General features: G+C 45.0%; 1 protein-coding gene and 1 pseudogene across 3 annotated transcripts in view; one reads left to right on the top strand and one right to left on the bottom strand.

Annotated features, from left to right (window-relative positions):
* The window catches only part of LOC105505519, a 16,714-nt pseudogene extending 3,724 nt beyond the window's left edge, over nt 1-12,990 (bottom strand).
* A 354-nt stretch (nt 12,991-13,344) lies between these two features.
* ALDH9A1 (aldehyde dehydrogenase 9 family, member A1) overlaps nt 13,345-16,173 on the top strand; it is a 43,594-nt gene continuing 40,765 nt past the window's right edge. Inside the window, exon 1 of one of the 3 annotated variants that reach the window (XM_011933366.1) lies at nt 13,345-13,638. In XM_011933366.1, coding sequence (XP_011788756.1) covers nt 13,461-13,638 — 178 coding nt within the window. In that variant the 5' untranslated portion in view covers nt 13,345-13,460. Of the gene's footprint in view, nt 13,766-16,173 lie in introns of all 3 variants that reach the window. The other 2 variants (XM_011933368.1, XM_011933367.1) reach the window with 2 other exon arrangements.

Here is a 16,173-nt window from a genome sequence, read left to right as displayed (position 1 = left end):
AAAAAAAAAAAAAAAAAAAAAAAGGAGTATACCAAGAAAGAGGAAGACATGGAAGACCAGAAACAGGGTATTGGCAGGGCAGAGAACAAAGGGAATGCTTAGGATGACAGCAAAGAGAAGTCCCAGGGCAACTGTGGGGGAGCAGGTGGAGAGAACAAGCAATCCAGAGTAGATGAGGAGGTCGGAAAACTCCAGTACAGATATCTCCAAGGAAAACAAAACAAAAAGTCACATAAATTATCTAATAGGTTTGACCATGTAGAAATTATATATTGACTTTGTTTTACAGAGCTGTTGGAGGGTGTGGAAGGACTTAGTCAAGTATTCATAAGAAAATTAGAAGCAAATGTGAACTGGAAAAATATAAAAATTTGTGCAAAAAAGGAAATATAATTAAAATAGACTACTTGGCTTAATGGTGATTAATATTTACAGTCATATAATAAAAAAACTCCCTGCATATCATGAACGAAGTAATTACATACCTTTGTCAAAATTTATTGCACTGTTCCCTTAATATGAGTGCATTTTATTACTTGTAAACTATACCTCAATACCTCTAGCCAAAGGCTGCCTGCTCTGTTGGACAAGACTTTTTTTTTTCTTTTTTCTTTTTTTTTTTTTTTTTAAGAAATGGAGTCTCGCTCTGTCGTACCTAGGCTGGAGGGCAGTGGCGCGACCTCAGCTCACTGCAAACTCTGCCTCCTGGGTTCAAGCGATTCTACTGCTTCAGCCTCCAAGTAGCTGGGATTACAGGTGCCCACCACCATGCTCAGCTAATTTATTGTATTTTTAGTAGAGATGGGGTTTCACCATATTGGCCAGGCTGGTCTCCAACTCCCGACCTCAGGTGATCCGCCCATCTCGGCCTCCCAAAGTGCTGGGATTACAGGCTTGAGCCACCGCGCCCGGCCTTTTTTTTTTTTTTAAGGCTGCTTGCAAATTGGTATCAAAAAGTTTAAAAACAATTATATCTTTAGACCTAGCAATTCCATGTCTAGGATTCTGTCCTAAGAAAACAAGCCATATGGGCAAATTCAGCTTGTAGGTAGAGCAAAACTCCACTTCTGTTCTTTTAGACTCCTGATTGGGCTAGATAATTAAAATGACATAAAACAGATTAACAGGAGAAAGCATCCGAATTGTGAGTATGTGTGTGTGTGTGTGTGTGTGTGTGCTGTTTCTTTTCTTTTTTCTTTTTCCTTTTTGTACAGAGTCTTACTCTGTCACCCAGGCTGGAGTGCAGTGGCTCCATCTTGGCTCACTGCAACCTCTGCCCCCTGGGTTCAAGTGATTCTCCTGCCTTAGCCTCCAAAGTAGCTGGGATCACAGGTGCACACTGCCATGCCCGACTAATTTTTGTATTTTTAGTAGAGACAGGATTTCACCATGTTGACCAGGCTGGTCTTGAACTCCCGACCTGAGGTGATCTGCCTGCCTGGGTCTCCCAAAGTTCTGGGATTACAGGTATGAGCCACCGCGCCTGGCACAAATATATTTAATGCAAGTTTTAGGTGGCACACAAGAAAATAAACAGTTCGAGTCAGTTCCTTAAATACTGAATTGGACAAAGAGTGGTAAGTTATGATGAAGCAACTAAATTACGTGGAAGGACTTAAACGGTAAGAGTTATTTTAATAAGGTCTGTACAGAATTCTCTTTATCTTGACTTCTTGTCCTTAAAAATAAGGATGTTGCTTCTTTCACATGGGAATTTCATTTTTTGCTTTTAAGAAACAGCAAAACGCTGGGCTCATGCCTGTAATCCCAGCACTATGGGAGGCCGATGTGGGCAGATGACTTGAGCCCAGGTGTTCAAGACCAGCCTAGGCAACATGGCAAGATCCTGTCTCTACAAAAAACACACATATTAGCTGGATGTGGTGGCACATGCCTGTAGTCCCAGCTACTTGGGAGGCTGAGGTGGGAGAATTGCTTGAGTCCAGAAGGTTGAGGTTGCTGTGAGCTGTGATAGTGCCACTGCACTCCAGCCTGGGCAAAAGAGTAAGACCCTGTCTCAAAAAAAATAATAAAAGAAAGGAAAAGAAACAGCACAAAGGTTAGAGTGATCTTTTTGCACCTGCTGTTTTTCTCTTTTTCTTTTTTTGAGTCAGGGTCTCACTCTGTTGCTCAGGCCGGAGTGCAGTGGCACGATCATGGCTCACTGTAGCCTGAAGCTCCTGAGCTCAAGTGATACTCTCACTTTAGCATCCCTGTTATTTTTCAAATGTCTTTAACTTAAATGGTATGCCAGAATGGCTTGGGTTTTTGTTTGTTTGTTTGTTTTTTTGAGCCAGTGTCTTGCTCTGTCATCCGAGCTGGAGTACAGTGGTGTGATCATGACTTACTGCAGCCTCGACCTCCCAGGCTCAAGCCATCCTCCCACGTCAGCCTCCCAAGTAGCTGGGACCACAGTTACGCACCACCACACCTGGGTACTTTTTTATTGTTTATTTCGTGTAGATACAGGGTTTTGTTATTTGCCCAGGCTGGTTTCAAACTCCTGGCTTCACATGATCCTCCCACCTTGGCCTCCCAAAGTACTGGGATTACAGGTGTAAGCCACTGGACCTGGCCTCTGTGTTTGAGTTTTTAAAGTTTTGGGTATTTTTAGAATTGGGGTCTCACTGTGTTGCCCAGGCTGGTCTCAAATTCCTAGGCTCAAGCAATGCTTCCCCCTTAGATCCTCTCACCTCAGCCTCCTGAGTAGCTGGGACTATAGGTGTGTGCCCAGAAAAAACACTGACACAACCACTGATATACATATCAGTATATACAGGCAATGGCTCACACCTGTAATCTCAACACTTTGGGAGGCTGAAGCAGGAGGATTGCTTAAGCTCAGAAGTTAGAGACCAGCCTGGGCAAGATGGTGAGACCCTGTCTTTAAAAAAAAGAAAATAAGAAAAATTAGGCATCCTGGTACATACCTGTCTTCCCAACTACTCAGAAGGCTGAAGCGGGAGGATTGATTGATCCCAGGAGCTTGAGGTTGCAGTTAGCAGTGATCACACCACTGCACTCCAGCCTGGATGACAGAGTGAGACCCTTTCCTAGAACACAAAAATCATATCCTTTTTTTTTAAAAAAAAACCTTCTGAATCTCTCATTTTTATATCTTATACATTTGGAAAAGTTGGAATAATTTCTATATAATGCTTCTGTCTTAGATAACAGACAGATTCTAAATTTTTCTGTAAGGTCAGTACCCTTTAGTCTCTAGCTGATTATCAACTCCAAGAACAAATTCCAAAGTCAATGACCCTGCATTTCATTTGAGAAAAACAGGAAGGCACTACAAACTATGAACGTTGTTATTATAATAGCAACTGTATAGTGCTTTCTAATTTTTAGACCACTTTCACATACTCTGTTTCGTATTACCTCGGGTTTATAAATTAAGCCTATTTTTGAAAATATGACTACTATAGCCTTAAAAGTTGTTAAAAATGAAAAAGACTAGATTATCCAAGCAGAGATGCCTAACTAGCATTAGGGGACATCCTCATCAGCACGGCAATTTCAAAGTCCTGGTTTGTAACACCCGACTCATGTGTTCATTCAACAAATATTCATTAAGGACCTAATCCTAGTGTCAGGCTGCTTAGATTAGGAAACCTGTTAGGTCTTCAGTGAGAAAATTATATTCTGTATATGAAGAATGTGAGGACACTCAGGCTTCAAATAAAATACAATCTGTAAATTATTGTCAAGTGAAAGGCCCTGTTAAAATGGGCAGGAACAGGATTCTGAATAATTTTTTCCTTTCTTTTTGTGTGGATGGTTTTCTGGCTCCCCACTGAAGGAGTTATTAGATTAGTAAACATACTATTGTTCAGGAAAGAAAAATAAATGTGGTGTGTGTGTGTGTTTGATGTATTAATAGTTCTAGAGGACAGACTAAGAGCTGGTACTCCCTAAAGATCTTCTCTCTTTCTTGCCTGCCCTTCCTTCCTTCCTTCCTTCCTTTCCTTCCTTCCTTCCTTCCTTCCTTCCTTCCTTCCTTCCTTCCCTATTTCCTTCTCTCTCTCTTTCTTTCTTCCTTTTTTTTTGTTTTTGGAGATGGAGTCTTGCTCTCTCACCCGGGCTGGAGTGCATTGTCGTAATCTCTGCTCACTGCAGCCTCTGCCCCCAGGTTCAAGCGATCCTCATGCTTCAACCCCCCAGTAGCTGGGACTAGAGGTGTGTGCCACCACACTTAGCTTTTTTTTTTGTAGTTTTTTGTAGTTTTAGTAGAGACTGGGGTCTCACCATGTTGCGCAGGCTGGTCTGGAACTCCTGTGTTCAGGCAATCCACTCACCTCCGCCTCCCAAAATGCTGGGATTACAGGTGTGAGCCGCCACGTCCGGCATTGTCTTTTACTCTGGAGGTTGTGTCCAAGAAGAGTACTGCTAATGGTGAAACTAAGCCAAAGCAACACACTGGCAACTGGATGACCTGAAGGAGAGGCCAGTGAAGGACCCTGGATCACACAGTATGGGTTCCCAAGGACTTCTTCCTTTGGGAGACCTGGAGATGGTCGAAGGGGATCCAGATGCTTTTCTTTTCCTCCACTGGTTGTCTGGGGAAGGAAATGTGGAAATGGAGGGGGCTTTAGGGGCACCCAAGTTTGGCTTTAAGCAAGTTGTGAGGTAGGCAGTTTCCTCCTTGGATCTTCTACCCCTTTAGCAATGATTCCACTCCTTTTCTATCTCTTTCTACCCCCAAATCTGCCCTCCAACACATACCCATCTAAGGGGTGCTTCTCTTTTGGCATTCCTTCTGCTCCTTGTGGCATCTTTGTGCCTTTGAATTTCACCCTGAACTTGTAAACGGGCCAGCATCCTCTGTGGTTTCTGGGCTGCTTACTGGGTAGTGCTGACAAACATCCTAAGAAATTTACATGTCCTTTAAATCTTCTCCCTAGGACCAGATTTCTGGGTTTCTGATAAATATTCTTCAACATAAGAGTGAATTTTGATAGCAACCTTCATAGGGTCAACATCTCAACCTGGCGTAGTAAGAAGAAATTTACTTTGGACTTGCACAGAGCTGGACTCCAGCCTTAACTCCTCTATGGGGAAGCTCTATGACTTCTATTAGTTTCCTCATCTATACATGGGGATGATAAAACCTATCTTGCATGATTGTCACTGAGATATCTGACAAAGTGCCACATACTACCTCCTAGCTCAATCTGTGTTAGTTTCCTTTTCTTTTGTAGGGTATTATGAGCATCATGTGAGAAATTAAATGTGAAAGAGCTCTGTAACCTATAAAACTCTTTCTACATACTGGATTTTGCTAATGAAAAATAATACATTAATAATCTAATAATAAGGGTGGAAGGAGGCAGAGGATCAGAAAAAATAACTAATGGGTACTAGGCTTAATATCTGGGTGATGAAATAATCTATACAACAAACCCCCATGACACAAATTTACCTACATAACAAATCTTCACATGTACCCCTGAACCTAAAAGTTAAAACCAATAATTTAATAATAAAAGCACAGATAGGTAAGAGGAACAGCTAGATATTTAACAGCTAGATATTTTGGAGATCTGTTTTCTTTGGGGAAGGGTCTTACTCTTTTGTCCAGGCTGGAGCCGTGGTGCCGTGATAGCTCACTGCGATCTTGAACTCCTGGCCTCAAGCAATCCACCTCAGTCTCTCGAATAGTCAGGACTACATGCTTCTGCCACCATGCAGCTAATTTTTAAAATATTTTCTAGAGACAGGGTCTCACTATGTTGCCCAAGCTGGTCTTGAACTCCTGGCCTCAAGCGATCCTCCTGCCTCAGTCTCCCAAAGTATTGAGATTATAGGTTTGAGTCCTGTGCCTGGATAGAGGTTTGCCAGTCTTATAATCTAGGAATTAATTCAATAGACATCACGACCACATTTCCAAAACAAACATCAGGAATTATGATGTGACAAGTCAAAATGCATTGGTTGGGGACAGAATCTTTTAAATAGAAATTGTCCCATAAATTTTGAGACGTATAGTTTCTGTACCTAAATGAACATTCATTGATCTTGGAAATCTATAGTGCTGGTCATCACCAACTCCTGATACGTTTCAATTCTGTTTGCAATGGACAATAATAAAATAATATGTGAGTGTGGCTTCAGGTATTCTGAATTTGGTAACTGCTGTTTCCATCTGAGGACCAAGACCTATACATCTCAGTAGCACTGAAAAAGTTAACAAACTGGTATAGAGTGCCAGAAAATTTGATCAGAATACTTTATATATACGCTAAACCAGAAAACCACACTCCCTAATATTGTGCTGGTGTGCTGGCCGGTAAAGGAAAAAACATTGAGAAAGACAGCAGCCCCTAGAAGAGAAACAATCCTAAAAGAAATGTCCAAATTGCCAATTACTTTCTGTTTGTCAAAGTCTCTACTGGAGGTGCTTGGAAGTTTGGTGAGAAGAATGAACCTTTGTGCAAGATCCCTCAGCTGACAGACCTGTGAGTGCCTCCGGGTGGCTGCTTTGTCTTACAGAAGGCATTCTGTTTCCTGACACCTTTTCCTATGGCCTTTGCTCTTCGTATTCTGCATGTTAGGCTTCTGTTTCTATCAATATTTGTCATTATTAGCATTTACATTGCTCCTTCAGAATTTATTTTCAGACAGGGTCTCACTCTGTTGCCCAGGCCTGAGTGCAGTGGCACGATTATGGCTCACTGAAGTTTGGACCCCCGGACTCAGGGGATCCTCCCACCTTAGCCTCCCAAGTACCTGGGACCATAGGCATGTACCACACACCTGGATAATTTTTGTTTTTTGTTTTGTTTTGTTTTGAGTTTCACTCTTGTCACCCAGACTGGAGTGCAATGGCATGGTTTCGGCTCACTGCAACCGCTGTCTCCCAGGTTCAAGCGATTTTCCTGCCTCAGCCTCCCAAGTAGCTGGGATTACAGGCGCCCGCCACCACACCCAGCTAATTTTTGTATTTTTAGTAGAGACGGGGTTTCACCGTGTTGGCCAGGTAGGTCTCGAACTCCTTGTCAGGCCTCTGAGCCCAAGCCAAGCCATCACATCCCCTGTGACTTGGACATATATGCCCAGATGGCCTGAAGTAACTGAAGAATCACAAAAGAAGTGAAAATGGCCGGTCCTTGCCTTAAGTGATGACATTACCTTGTGAAAGTCCTTTTCCTGGCTCATCCTGGCTCACAAAGCTCCCCCACTGAGCACCCTGTGACTCCCACTCTTGCCCGCCAGTGAACAACCCCCCTTTGACTGTAATTTTCCTTTACCTACCCAAATCCAATAAAACGGCCCCACCCTTATCTCCCTTTGCTGACTCTCTTTTAGGACTCAGCCCGCCTGCACCCAGGTAATTAAAAAGCTTTATTGCTCACACAAAGCCTGTTCAGTGGTCTCTTCACACGGATGCGCATAACATTTTGGTGCTGTGACTTGGATCGGGGGACCTCCCTTGGGAGATCAATCCCCTGTCCTCCTGCTCCTTGCTCCGTGAGAAAGATAAACCTACGACCTCTGGTCCTCAGACCAACCAGCCCAAGGAACATCTCACCAATTTTAAATTGGGTAAGCAGCCCCTTTTTACTCTCTTCTCCAACCTCTCTCACTATCCCTCAACGTCTTTCTCCTTTCAATCTTGGCACCACCCTTCAATCTCTCTCTTCTCTTAATTTCAGTTCCTTTCATTTTCTGGTAGAGACAAAGGAGACACGTTTTATCCGTGGACCCAAAACTCCGGCGCTGGTCACGGACTCGGGAAGGCAGCCTTCCCTTGGTGTTTAATCACTGCAGGGACGCCTCTCTGATTACTCACCCACGTTTTAGAGGTGTTTGGCCATGCTGCAGGGATGCCTGCCTTGGTCCTTCACCGTTAGCGGCAAGTCCCGCTTTTCTGGGGGAGGGGCAAGAACCCTGACCTCTTCTCTTCCTGTCCCTACCCCTTCTCTGCTTTTCTGGGGAAGGGGCAAGAACCCCAACCCCTTCTCTCCCTGTCTCTACCCCTTCTCTGCTTTTCTGGGGGAAGGGCAAGAACCTCAACCTCTTATTTTGTGCCCTGACCCCTTATTTCCGCGCCCTGACCTCTTATTTTTGTGCCCCAACCCTTTATTTCCATGCCCTGACCTCTTATTTTTGTGCCCCAACCTCTTATTTTTGTGCCCCAACCCCTTATTTCCACGCCTGACCTCTTATCTCTGCACCCCAACCCCTTATTTCCGTGCCCCGACCTCTTTTCCCGCTTTTCTGGAGGGCAAGAACCCCTGAACTCCTTCTCTCCATGTCTCTACTCTTTTCTCTGGGCTTGCCTCCTTCACTATGGGCAACCTTCCACCCTCCATTCCTCATTCTTCTCCTTAGCCTGTGTTCTCAAGAACTTAAAACCTCTTCAACTCACACCTGACCTAAAACCTAAATGCCTTATTTTCTTCTACAATGCTGCTTAACCCCAATACAAACTCGACAGTAGCTACAAATAGCCAGAAAACGGCACTTTCAATTTTTCCGTCCTACAAGATCTAAATAATTATTGTCATAAAATGGGCAAACGGTCTGAGGTGCCTGACATCCAGGCATTCTTTTACACATAAGTCCTTCCCTAGTCTCTGTTCCCAATGCAACTCGTCCCACATCTTCCTTCTTTCCCTCCCGCCTGTCCCCTCAGTCCCAACCCCAAGCGTCGCTGAGTCTTTCCAGTCTTCCTTTTCTACAGACCCATCTGACCTCTCCCCTCCTCGCCAAGCCGAACTAAGTCCCAATTTTTCCTCAGCCTCCGCTCCCCACCCTGTAATCCTTTTATCACCTCCCCTCCTCACACCCCGTCTGGCTTACAGTTTCGTTCCACGACTAGCCCTCCCCCACCTACCCAGCAATTTCCTCTTAAAAAAGTAGCTAGAACTAAAGGCATAGTCAAGGTTAATGTTCCTTTTTCTTTATCCCACCTCTCCCAAGTCATTTAGCGTTTAGGCTCTTTTTCATCAACTATAAAAAACCCAGCCTAATTCATGGCCCGTTTAGCAGCAACCCTGAGACGCTTTTCAGCCCTAGACCCTGAAAGGTCAGAAGGCCAACTTATTCTCAATATGCATTTTATTTTATTACCCAATCTGCTCCTGATATTAAATAAAACCCCAAAAATTAAATTCCAGCCCTCAAACCCCACAAGAGGACTTAATGAACCTCGCTTTCAAGGTGTACAATAATAGAGTAGAGGCAGCCAAGTAGCAACTTGTTTCTGAGTTGCAATTCCTTGCCTCCACTGTGAGACAAACCCCAGCCACATCTCCAGCACACAACTCCAAACGCCTGAACCATAGCTGCCAGAGGTTCCTCCAGAACCTCCTCCCCCAGGAGCTTGCTACAAGTGCCGGAAATCTGGCCACTGGGCCAAGGAATGCCCGCAGCCTGGGATTCCTCCTAAGCCGTGTCCCATCTGTGCAGGACCCCACTGGAAATTGGACTGTCCAACTTGCCTGACAGCCACTCCCAGAGCCTCTGGAGCTCTGGCCCAAGGCTCTCTGATTGACTCCTTTTCAGACCTTCTTGGCTTAGTGGCTGAAGATTGACGCTGCCCCACCTCCTCGGAAGCTTCCTGGACCATCACAGACGCTTCGGGTAACTCTTAACAGTGGAGAGTAAGTCCGTTCCCTTCTTAATCAATACGGAGGCTACCCACTCCACATTACCTTCTTTTCAAGGGCCTGTTTCCCTTGCCTCCATAATTGTTGTAAGTATTGATGGCCAGGCTTCTAAACCTCTTAAAACTCCCCCACTCTGGTGCCAATTTGGATAACGTTCTTTTATACACTCCTTTTTAGTTATCCCCACCTGCCCAGCTCCCTTATTGGGTCAAGACATTTTAACTAAATTATCTGCTTCCCTGACTATTCCTAGGCTACAGCCATACCTCACTGCCACCTTTTCCCCCAGTTCAAAGCCTCCTTCCCATCATCCCCTTGTATCCCCCCACCTTAACCCACAAGTATAGGATACCTCGACTCCCTCCTTAGCGACTGATCATGTGCCCCTTACCATCTCATTAAAACCTAATCACCCTTACCCGACTCCACGCCAATATCCCATCCCACAGCACGCTTTAAAAGGATTAAAGCCTGTTATCACTCGCCTGCTACAGCATGGCCTTTTAAAGCCTGTAAACTCCCCTTACAATTCCCCCGTTTTCCCTGTCATAAAATCAGACAAGGCTTACAGGTGAGTTCAAGATCTGCGTCTTATCAACGAAATTGTTTTGCCTGTCCACCCTGTAGTGCCCAACCCATATCCTCTCCTATCCTCAATACCTCCCTCCACAACCCATTGTTCTGTTCTGGAACTCATACATAACTTTCTTTACTATTCCTTTACACCCTTCATCCCAGCCTCTCTTTGCTTTCACTTGGACTGGCCCTGACACCCATCAGGCTCAGCAAATTACCTGGGCTGTACTGCTGCAAGGCTTCACGGACAGCCCCCATTACTTCAGTCAAGCCCAAATTTCTTCCTCATCTGTTACCTATCCCGGCATAATTCTCATAAATACACACTTACTCTACCTGCTGATCATGTCTGGCTAATCTCCCAAACCCGAATCCCTTCTACAAAACAACAACTCCTTTCCTTCCTAGGCATGGTTAGTGCAGACAGAATTCTTACACAAGAGCCAGGACCGCGTCCTATAGACTTTATGTCCAAACAACTTGATCTTACTGTTATAGCCTAGCCCTCATGCCTGAGTGCAGTGCCTGCCACTGCTTTAATACTTTTAGAGGCCCTAAGAATCCCAAACTATGCTCAACTCACTCTCTACAGTTCTCATAACTTCCAAAATCTATTTTCTTCCCCCCACCATTGCTCTAGGCAACGCTTACGCTGATAAGGTGGCTAGAAAAGCAGCCAGTGTTCCAACTTCTATCCCCACAGCAGTTTTCCTCCTTCACATCAGTCACTCTCACCTACTCCCCCGCTGAAACTTCCACCTATCAATCTCTTCCCACACAAGGCAAATGGTTCTTAGACCAAGGAAAAGATCTCCTTCCAGACTCACAGGCCCATTCTATTCTGTCGTCATTTCATAACCTCTTCCATATAAGTTACAAGCCGCTAGCCTATCTCTTAGAACCGCTCATTTCCTTTCCCTCCTAGAAATCTATTCTCAAGAAAATCACTTCTCAGTGTTCCATCTGCTATTCTACTACCCCTCAGGGACTGTTCAGGCCCCCTCCCTTTCCTACACATCAAGCTGGTGGATTTGCCTCTGCCCAGGACTGGCAAGTTGACTTTACTCACATGCCCTGAGTCAGAAAACTACAATATCTCTTAGTCTGGGTAGACACTTTCACTGGATAGGTAGAGGCCTTTCCCACAGGGCCTGAGAAGGCCACCGCAGTCATTTCTTCCCTTCTGTCAGACATAATTCCTCAGTTTGGCCTTCACACCTCTCTATACAGTCTGATAACGGACCAGCCTTTAATAGTCAAATCACACAAGCAGTTTCTCAGGCTCTTAGTATTCAGAGAAACTTTATATCCTTAACCATCCTCAATCTTCAGGAAAGACAGAATGGACTAATGGTCTTTTAAAAACACACCTCACCAAGCTCAGTCACCAACATAAAAAGGACTAGACAATACTTTTACCACTTTCCCTTCTCAGAATTCAGGCCTGTCCTCAGAATGCTACAGGTTCCAGCCCATTTGAGTTCCTAGGTGGACACTCCTTTTTATTAGGTCCCATCTCATTCCAGACACCAGACCAACTTGGACTGCACCCCAAAAAACTTGTCATCCCTACTATCTTCTGTCTAGTCATACTCCTATTCACCGTTCTCAAGTACTCATAAATGCCCTGCTCGTGTTTACACTGCTAGTTTACACTTTCTCCAAGCCATCACAGCTGATATCTCCTGGTGCTATCCCAAACCGCCACTCTAAATTCCCTCTTAAAGTAAATAATCTTTGCTGGCAAGGCTATTCTGAGCCTCCTTAGGCACTCTCTAATTAAATGTCCTAGGTCCTCCCAATTCTTAGTCCTTTAATACCTGTTTTCGCTCCTTCTCTTATTCAGACCTTGTGTCTTCTGTTTAGTTTTTCAATTCATACAAAACCATATCCAGGCCATCACCAATCATTCTATACGACAAGTGCTTCTTCTAACAACCCCACAATATTGCCTCTTACCACAAGCTCTCCCTTCAGCTTAATCTCTCCCACTCTAGGTTCCCACGCCACCCCTAATCCTGCTTGAAGTAACCCTAAGAAACATCACCCATTCTCTCTCCATACCACCCCCCGAAAATTTTCACCACCCCAACACTTCACTATTTTGTTTTATTTTTCTTATTAATATAAGAAGGCAGGAATGTCAGGCCTCTGAGCCCAAGCCAAGCCATCACATCCCCTGTGACTTGCACATACACGCCCAGATAGCCAGAAGTAACTGAAGAATCACAAAAGAAGTGAAAATGCCCTGCCCCGCCTTAACTGATGACAGTCCACCACAAAAGAAGTGAAAATGGCCGGTCCTTGCCTTAAATGATGACATTACCTTGTGAAAGTCCTTTTCCTGGCTCATCCTGGCTCACAAAGCTCCCCCACTGAGCGACTTGTGACTCCCACTCCTGCCAGCCAGAGAACAACCCCCTTTGACTGTAATTTTCCTTTACCTACCCGAATCCTATAAAACGGCCCCACCCTTATCTCCCTTTGCTGACTCTCTTTTTGGACCCAGCCCGCCTGCACCCAGGTAATTAAAAAGCTTTATTGCTCACACAAAGCCTGTTTAATGGTCTCTTCACACAGACACACACGCATGACACTCCTGACCGCAGGTGATCTGTCCACCTTGGCCTCCCTAAGTGCTGGGATTACAGGCGTGAGCCACCGCGCCTGGCCCAATTTGTATTATTTTAATTTTTTTGTAGACACGGGGTCTCTCTTATGTTGCCCTCAAACTCCCAGGCTCAAGCGACCCGGACTCCAGCCTTGGTGAGAGCCACAGCACCCAGCCTCTCTAAGAATTTAAAAAGCAGTTTCAGATCACAATATCATCTATCTCGTTCACAGTCCCCTTGCTTTTTACTGTAACCCTTTAAAAAGCATTATACAGATAAAGAAACGGTGGTTTAACAGTGAAGTAACCACCAAAAACCCTTGGCATGCCAATCCTCTGCCTTCTTCAGGCGATAGGATTAAAAATGGGATCCTAGGATGCTTACATGCAATGATGAACCCGAAAACGCTTGCAAACTGCTACACAAATATTGATCACGAAGAAGGAAGTTCTCTTCCCACCTGGAGACTGTGTGGAGTATGGCAAGGTGGGGGGGCGGAATCTGCTGTCTTGCTCCATCCTCCTGACGAGGCGAGGGCCTAACCTGGACCGCGGAGGAATCGAGTGACTGCCTCAAAAATCTCCTAGAACCTATCCCCGTGGCCCCGCCCCTCCGCGGCCTCTCAGTCTCTGCCCCGGAGCCGCGCCTGCCCCTCATGTTTCTCCGAGCAGGCCTGGCCGCGCTCTCTCCGCCTGTTCGCAGTCTTCAGCCTGTCGCCGCCATGAGCACTACTGGCACCTTCGTCGTGTCACAGCCGCTCAATTACCGCGGCGGGGCCCGCCTGGAGCCGGCTGATGCCTGTGGCACCGAGAAAGCTTTCGAGCCGGCAACCGGTAACTGCACGGAGCCGGGGAGGCTGGGGCGCCGCGGGGCCGGGTGCGCGGATTTCCCGGCCAGCCCCCGTTTCCTGTGTTCTGCAGGGTTAACTTGAGCACAGACTGTGACAGTGGAGAGTCTGAGGTTGTGTGTGTAGGCAGCTAGCGATTCTGGGGCAACGCGAGTGCCTCTGGGCAGGGATGGGAAGGGAGGAAAAGCTGATGGTAGGATCGTGAGGAGTTTTACCGGGGCCAGAACCGAGTTCGCAAAGTCCTGGTGTGGGAAGTCGTGCCTCTGTTAACTTCCTTTTTTTTTTTTTTGAGACCGGGTTTCACTCTGTTGCCCAGGCTGAAGTGCAGGGGCACGATCCCAGCTCACTGCGCCCTCGACCTTCCGGGCTCAAGTGCTTCTCCCGCCTCAGCCTCCCTGGTAGCTGGGATTATAGGCTCCCAACCACGTCCGGCTAATTTTTCTATTTTTAGTAGAGACGGGTTTTCAGCATGTTACTCAGGCTGGTCTCCAACTCCTGAGCGTAGGTGATCCTCCCACCTCGGCCTCCCAAAGTGCTGGGATTACAGGCGTGAGCCACCGCACCCAGCCAGCTGTTCCCCTTTTAAAACTAGGACTGATGTATTATTGTCTTCAAATGTGATAGGAGAGGAATTCTGAAAGAACGGGGCGGGGTTGTGGGGAAGATAAGTATTTGTGCTGGGAATGAAGGAGCGCTCACAGATAGTTTCTAATGACTACGAATGAGGACTTTGTCACCACATTCTAATATTAAAATATTTCTGCACGTTAATCAGAATCGGGAAAGGAAAAAACCCCACCTTTATTCAGTACTTTCTTCCCCAGCTTTATGGAAGTATAATTAACAAATAAAAATTGTATATACTTAAGTGTAAAACATGGTGTAATGTATGTATACCTTACAAAATGATTACCACAGTCAGTCTAATTTTCCATTGCTTCTGCATAGTTACAGCTTTTTTTGTATAGTGAAATATTTAAGATCTATTCTTTTAGCAAATTTCAAGTATACGATGCAGTATTGGTAACCATAGTCACCATGGTCTACATGAGCTCTCCACAATTTATTCCTCTTGCTGAAATAAAACTTTTTTAATCCAGTGGATAATGTGTGCTAAGCACTGTGCTAGGCACTGCGTTTACTCTGGGAACTCTGAAGGTCACAGAAATAAGGAAGAAGAGGCTTTTTATTTTGGTTTTGTGTTGTGTTTATTTTGCTGGGTTTTATGGAATATATGTGGGGAGAAAAATGTAAATATTTTGTGTAAAATGTAGCCAGAGCAATAAAACTGATTTGCAGGGGACTGGAGAATTTAGTATTTGACCATCCACACTAAACCACAGAGCAGTGACTCGGTAGAACCAGAAGGTGTTATCACATCTCTTCTTTATATAGGAGGAAACAGCTTCTCTACCCCGACCTAATCTTGATACAGGAGAAAGAAAAATTGCTCTTTGTTGTTTTAATTGCCTACAATGTGTGTGACCCTCAGCCACTGCCTTTACCAGCTGGCTGTTCAAGTTTGTAACAGAAATTGCAGATTTGTGAAATCTCCCTGGAAAGAGTCCCAGGAGTTCTTGTGAAGAGGATTTGCTGAGTTGACAAGCTTAAAGAATGCTTGTTGGTAGAGGCAGTACAGTCCTTGGGATATGGGTCTAGAAAAACTGATTGTTTCATAATTTGCACCAGAAAAGGGAGAGGGAATAAAGGTGGAATAAGAAAAGGAAATACTGGATTTTTTGAGGAAAAAAATGTTCTTTAGGAATGCCTTATCCTGATATTACTGCTTATTAACTATATTTATCAAGTAGTACTATATCTATCAGTAGTATGATATAACCTACATAGAATATAGACGAGGGATTTACAGTCAGAATTTATAACCCAGTAGACCGATTACTTTTGACTTTCATTTTACGAGACCTCTGAGGTTCTGAGATAATGTTTAGGAGTGTTGCAGAACTTAATAGGAAGTTAATGTTAGTAAACTCAACTGTAAAATAGTAGAGGGCAGGGGTTGTTAACACTAAATCCATGATGAGTTTAGGGCAGGGGACATGACATTCCTGTAATTCTGTTATATGTTTAAGTACATTTTTCTGGAGAGAAGTCTGCAACTTTTATCAGACTCCTAAAACGTGTCAGTGACCGCAAAATATAGTTAAGAACTGCTAGGCCGGGCGTGGTGGCTTACACCTGTAATCCCCGCACTTTGGGAGGCAGAAGTAGGTGATTCATACGTGCCTGTAATCCCAGCTACTCGGAAGGCTGAGGCAGGAGAATTGCTGGAACCCAGGAGGGGAAAGTTGCAGTGAGCCAAGATCGCGCCATTGCACTCCAGCCTGGGCGACAAGAGCGAGTCTCTGTCTTAAAAACGAAAAAACAAACAAACAAAAAACCCCCTGCTAGTATAGAGATGGTCACTAAATCAAACCATACTTAAAAACAAGAAGGGACGGTAGCTCACGCCTGTAATTCCGGCACTTTGGGAGGCCGAGGCGGGCGGATCATGAGGTCAGGA

The sequence above is a fragment of the Colobus angolensis genome, unplaced genomic scaffold (genome assembly GCF_000951035.1).
Source record: "Colobus angolensis palliatus isolate OR3802 unplaced genomic scaffold, Cang.pa_1.0 Scaffold126, whole genome shotgun sequence".
Lineage (NCBI taxonomy): Eukaryota > Metazoa > Chordata > Mammalia > Primates > Cercopithecidae > Colobus > Colobus angolensis.
This window is presented reverse-complemented; position numbering and strand designations above follow the sequence as displayed.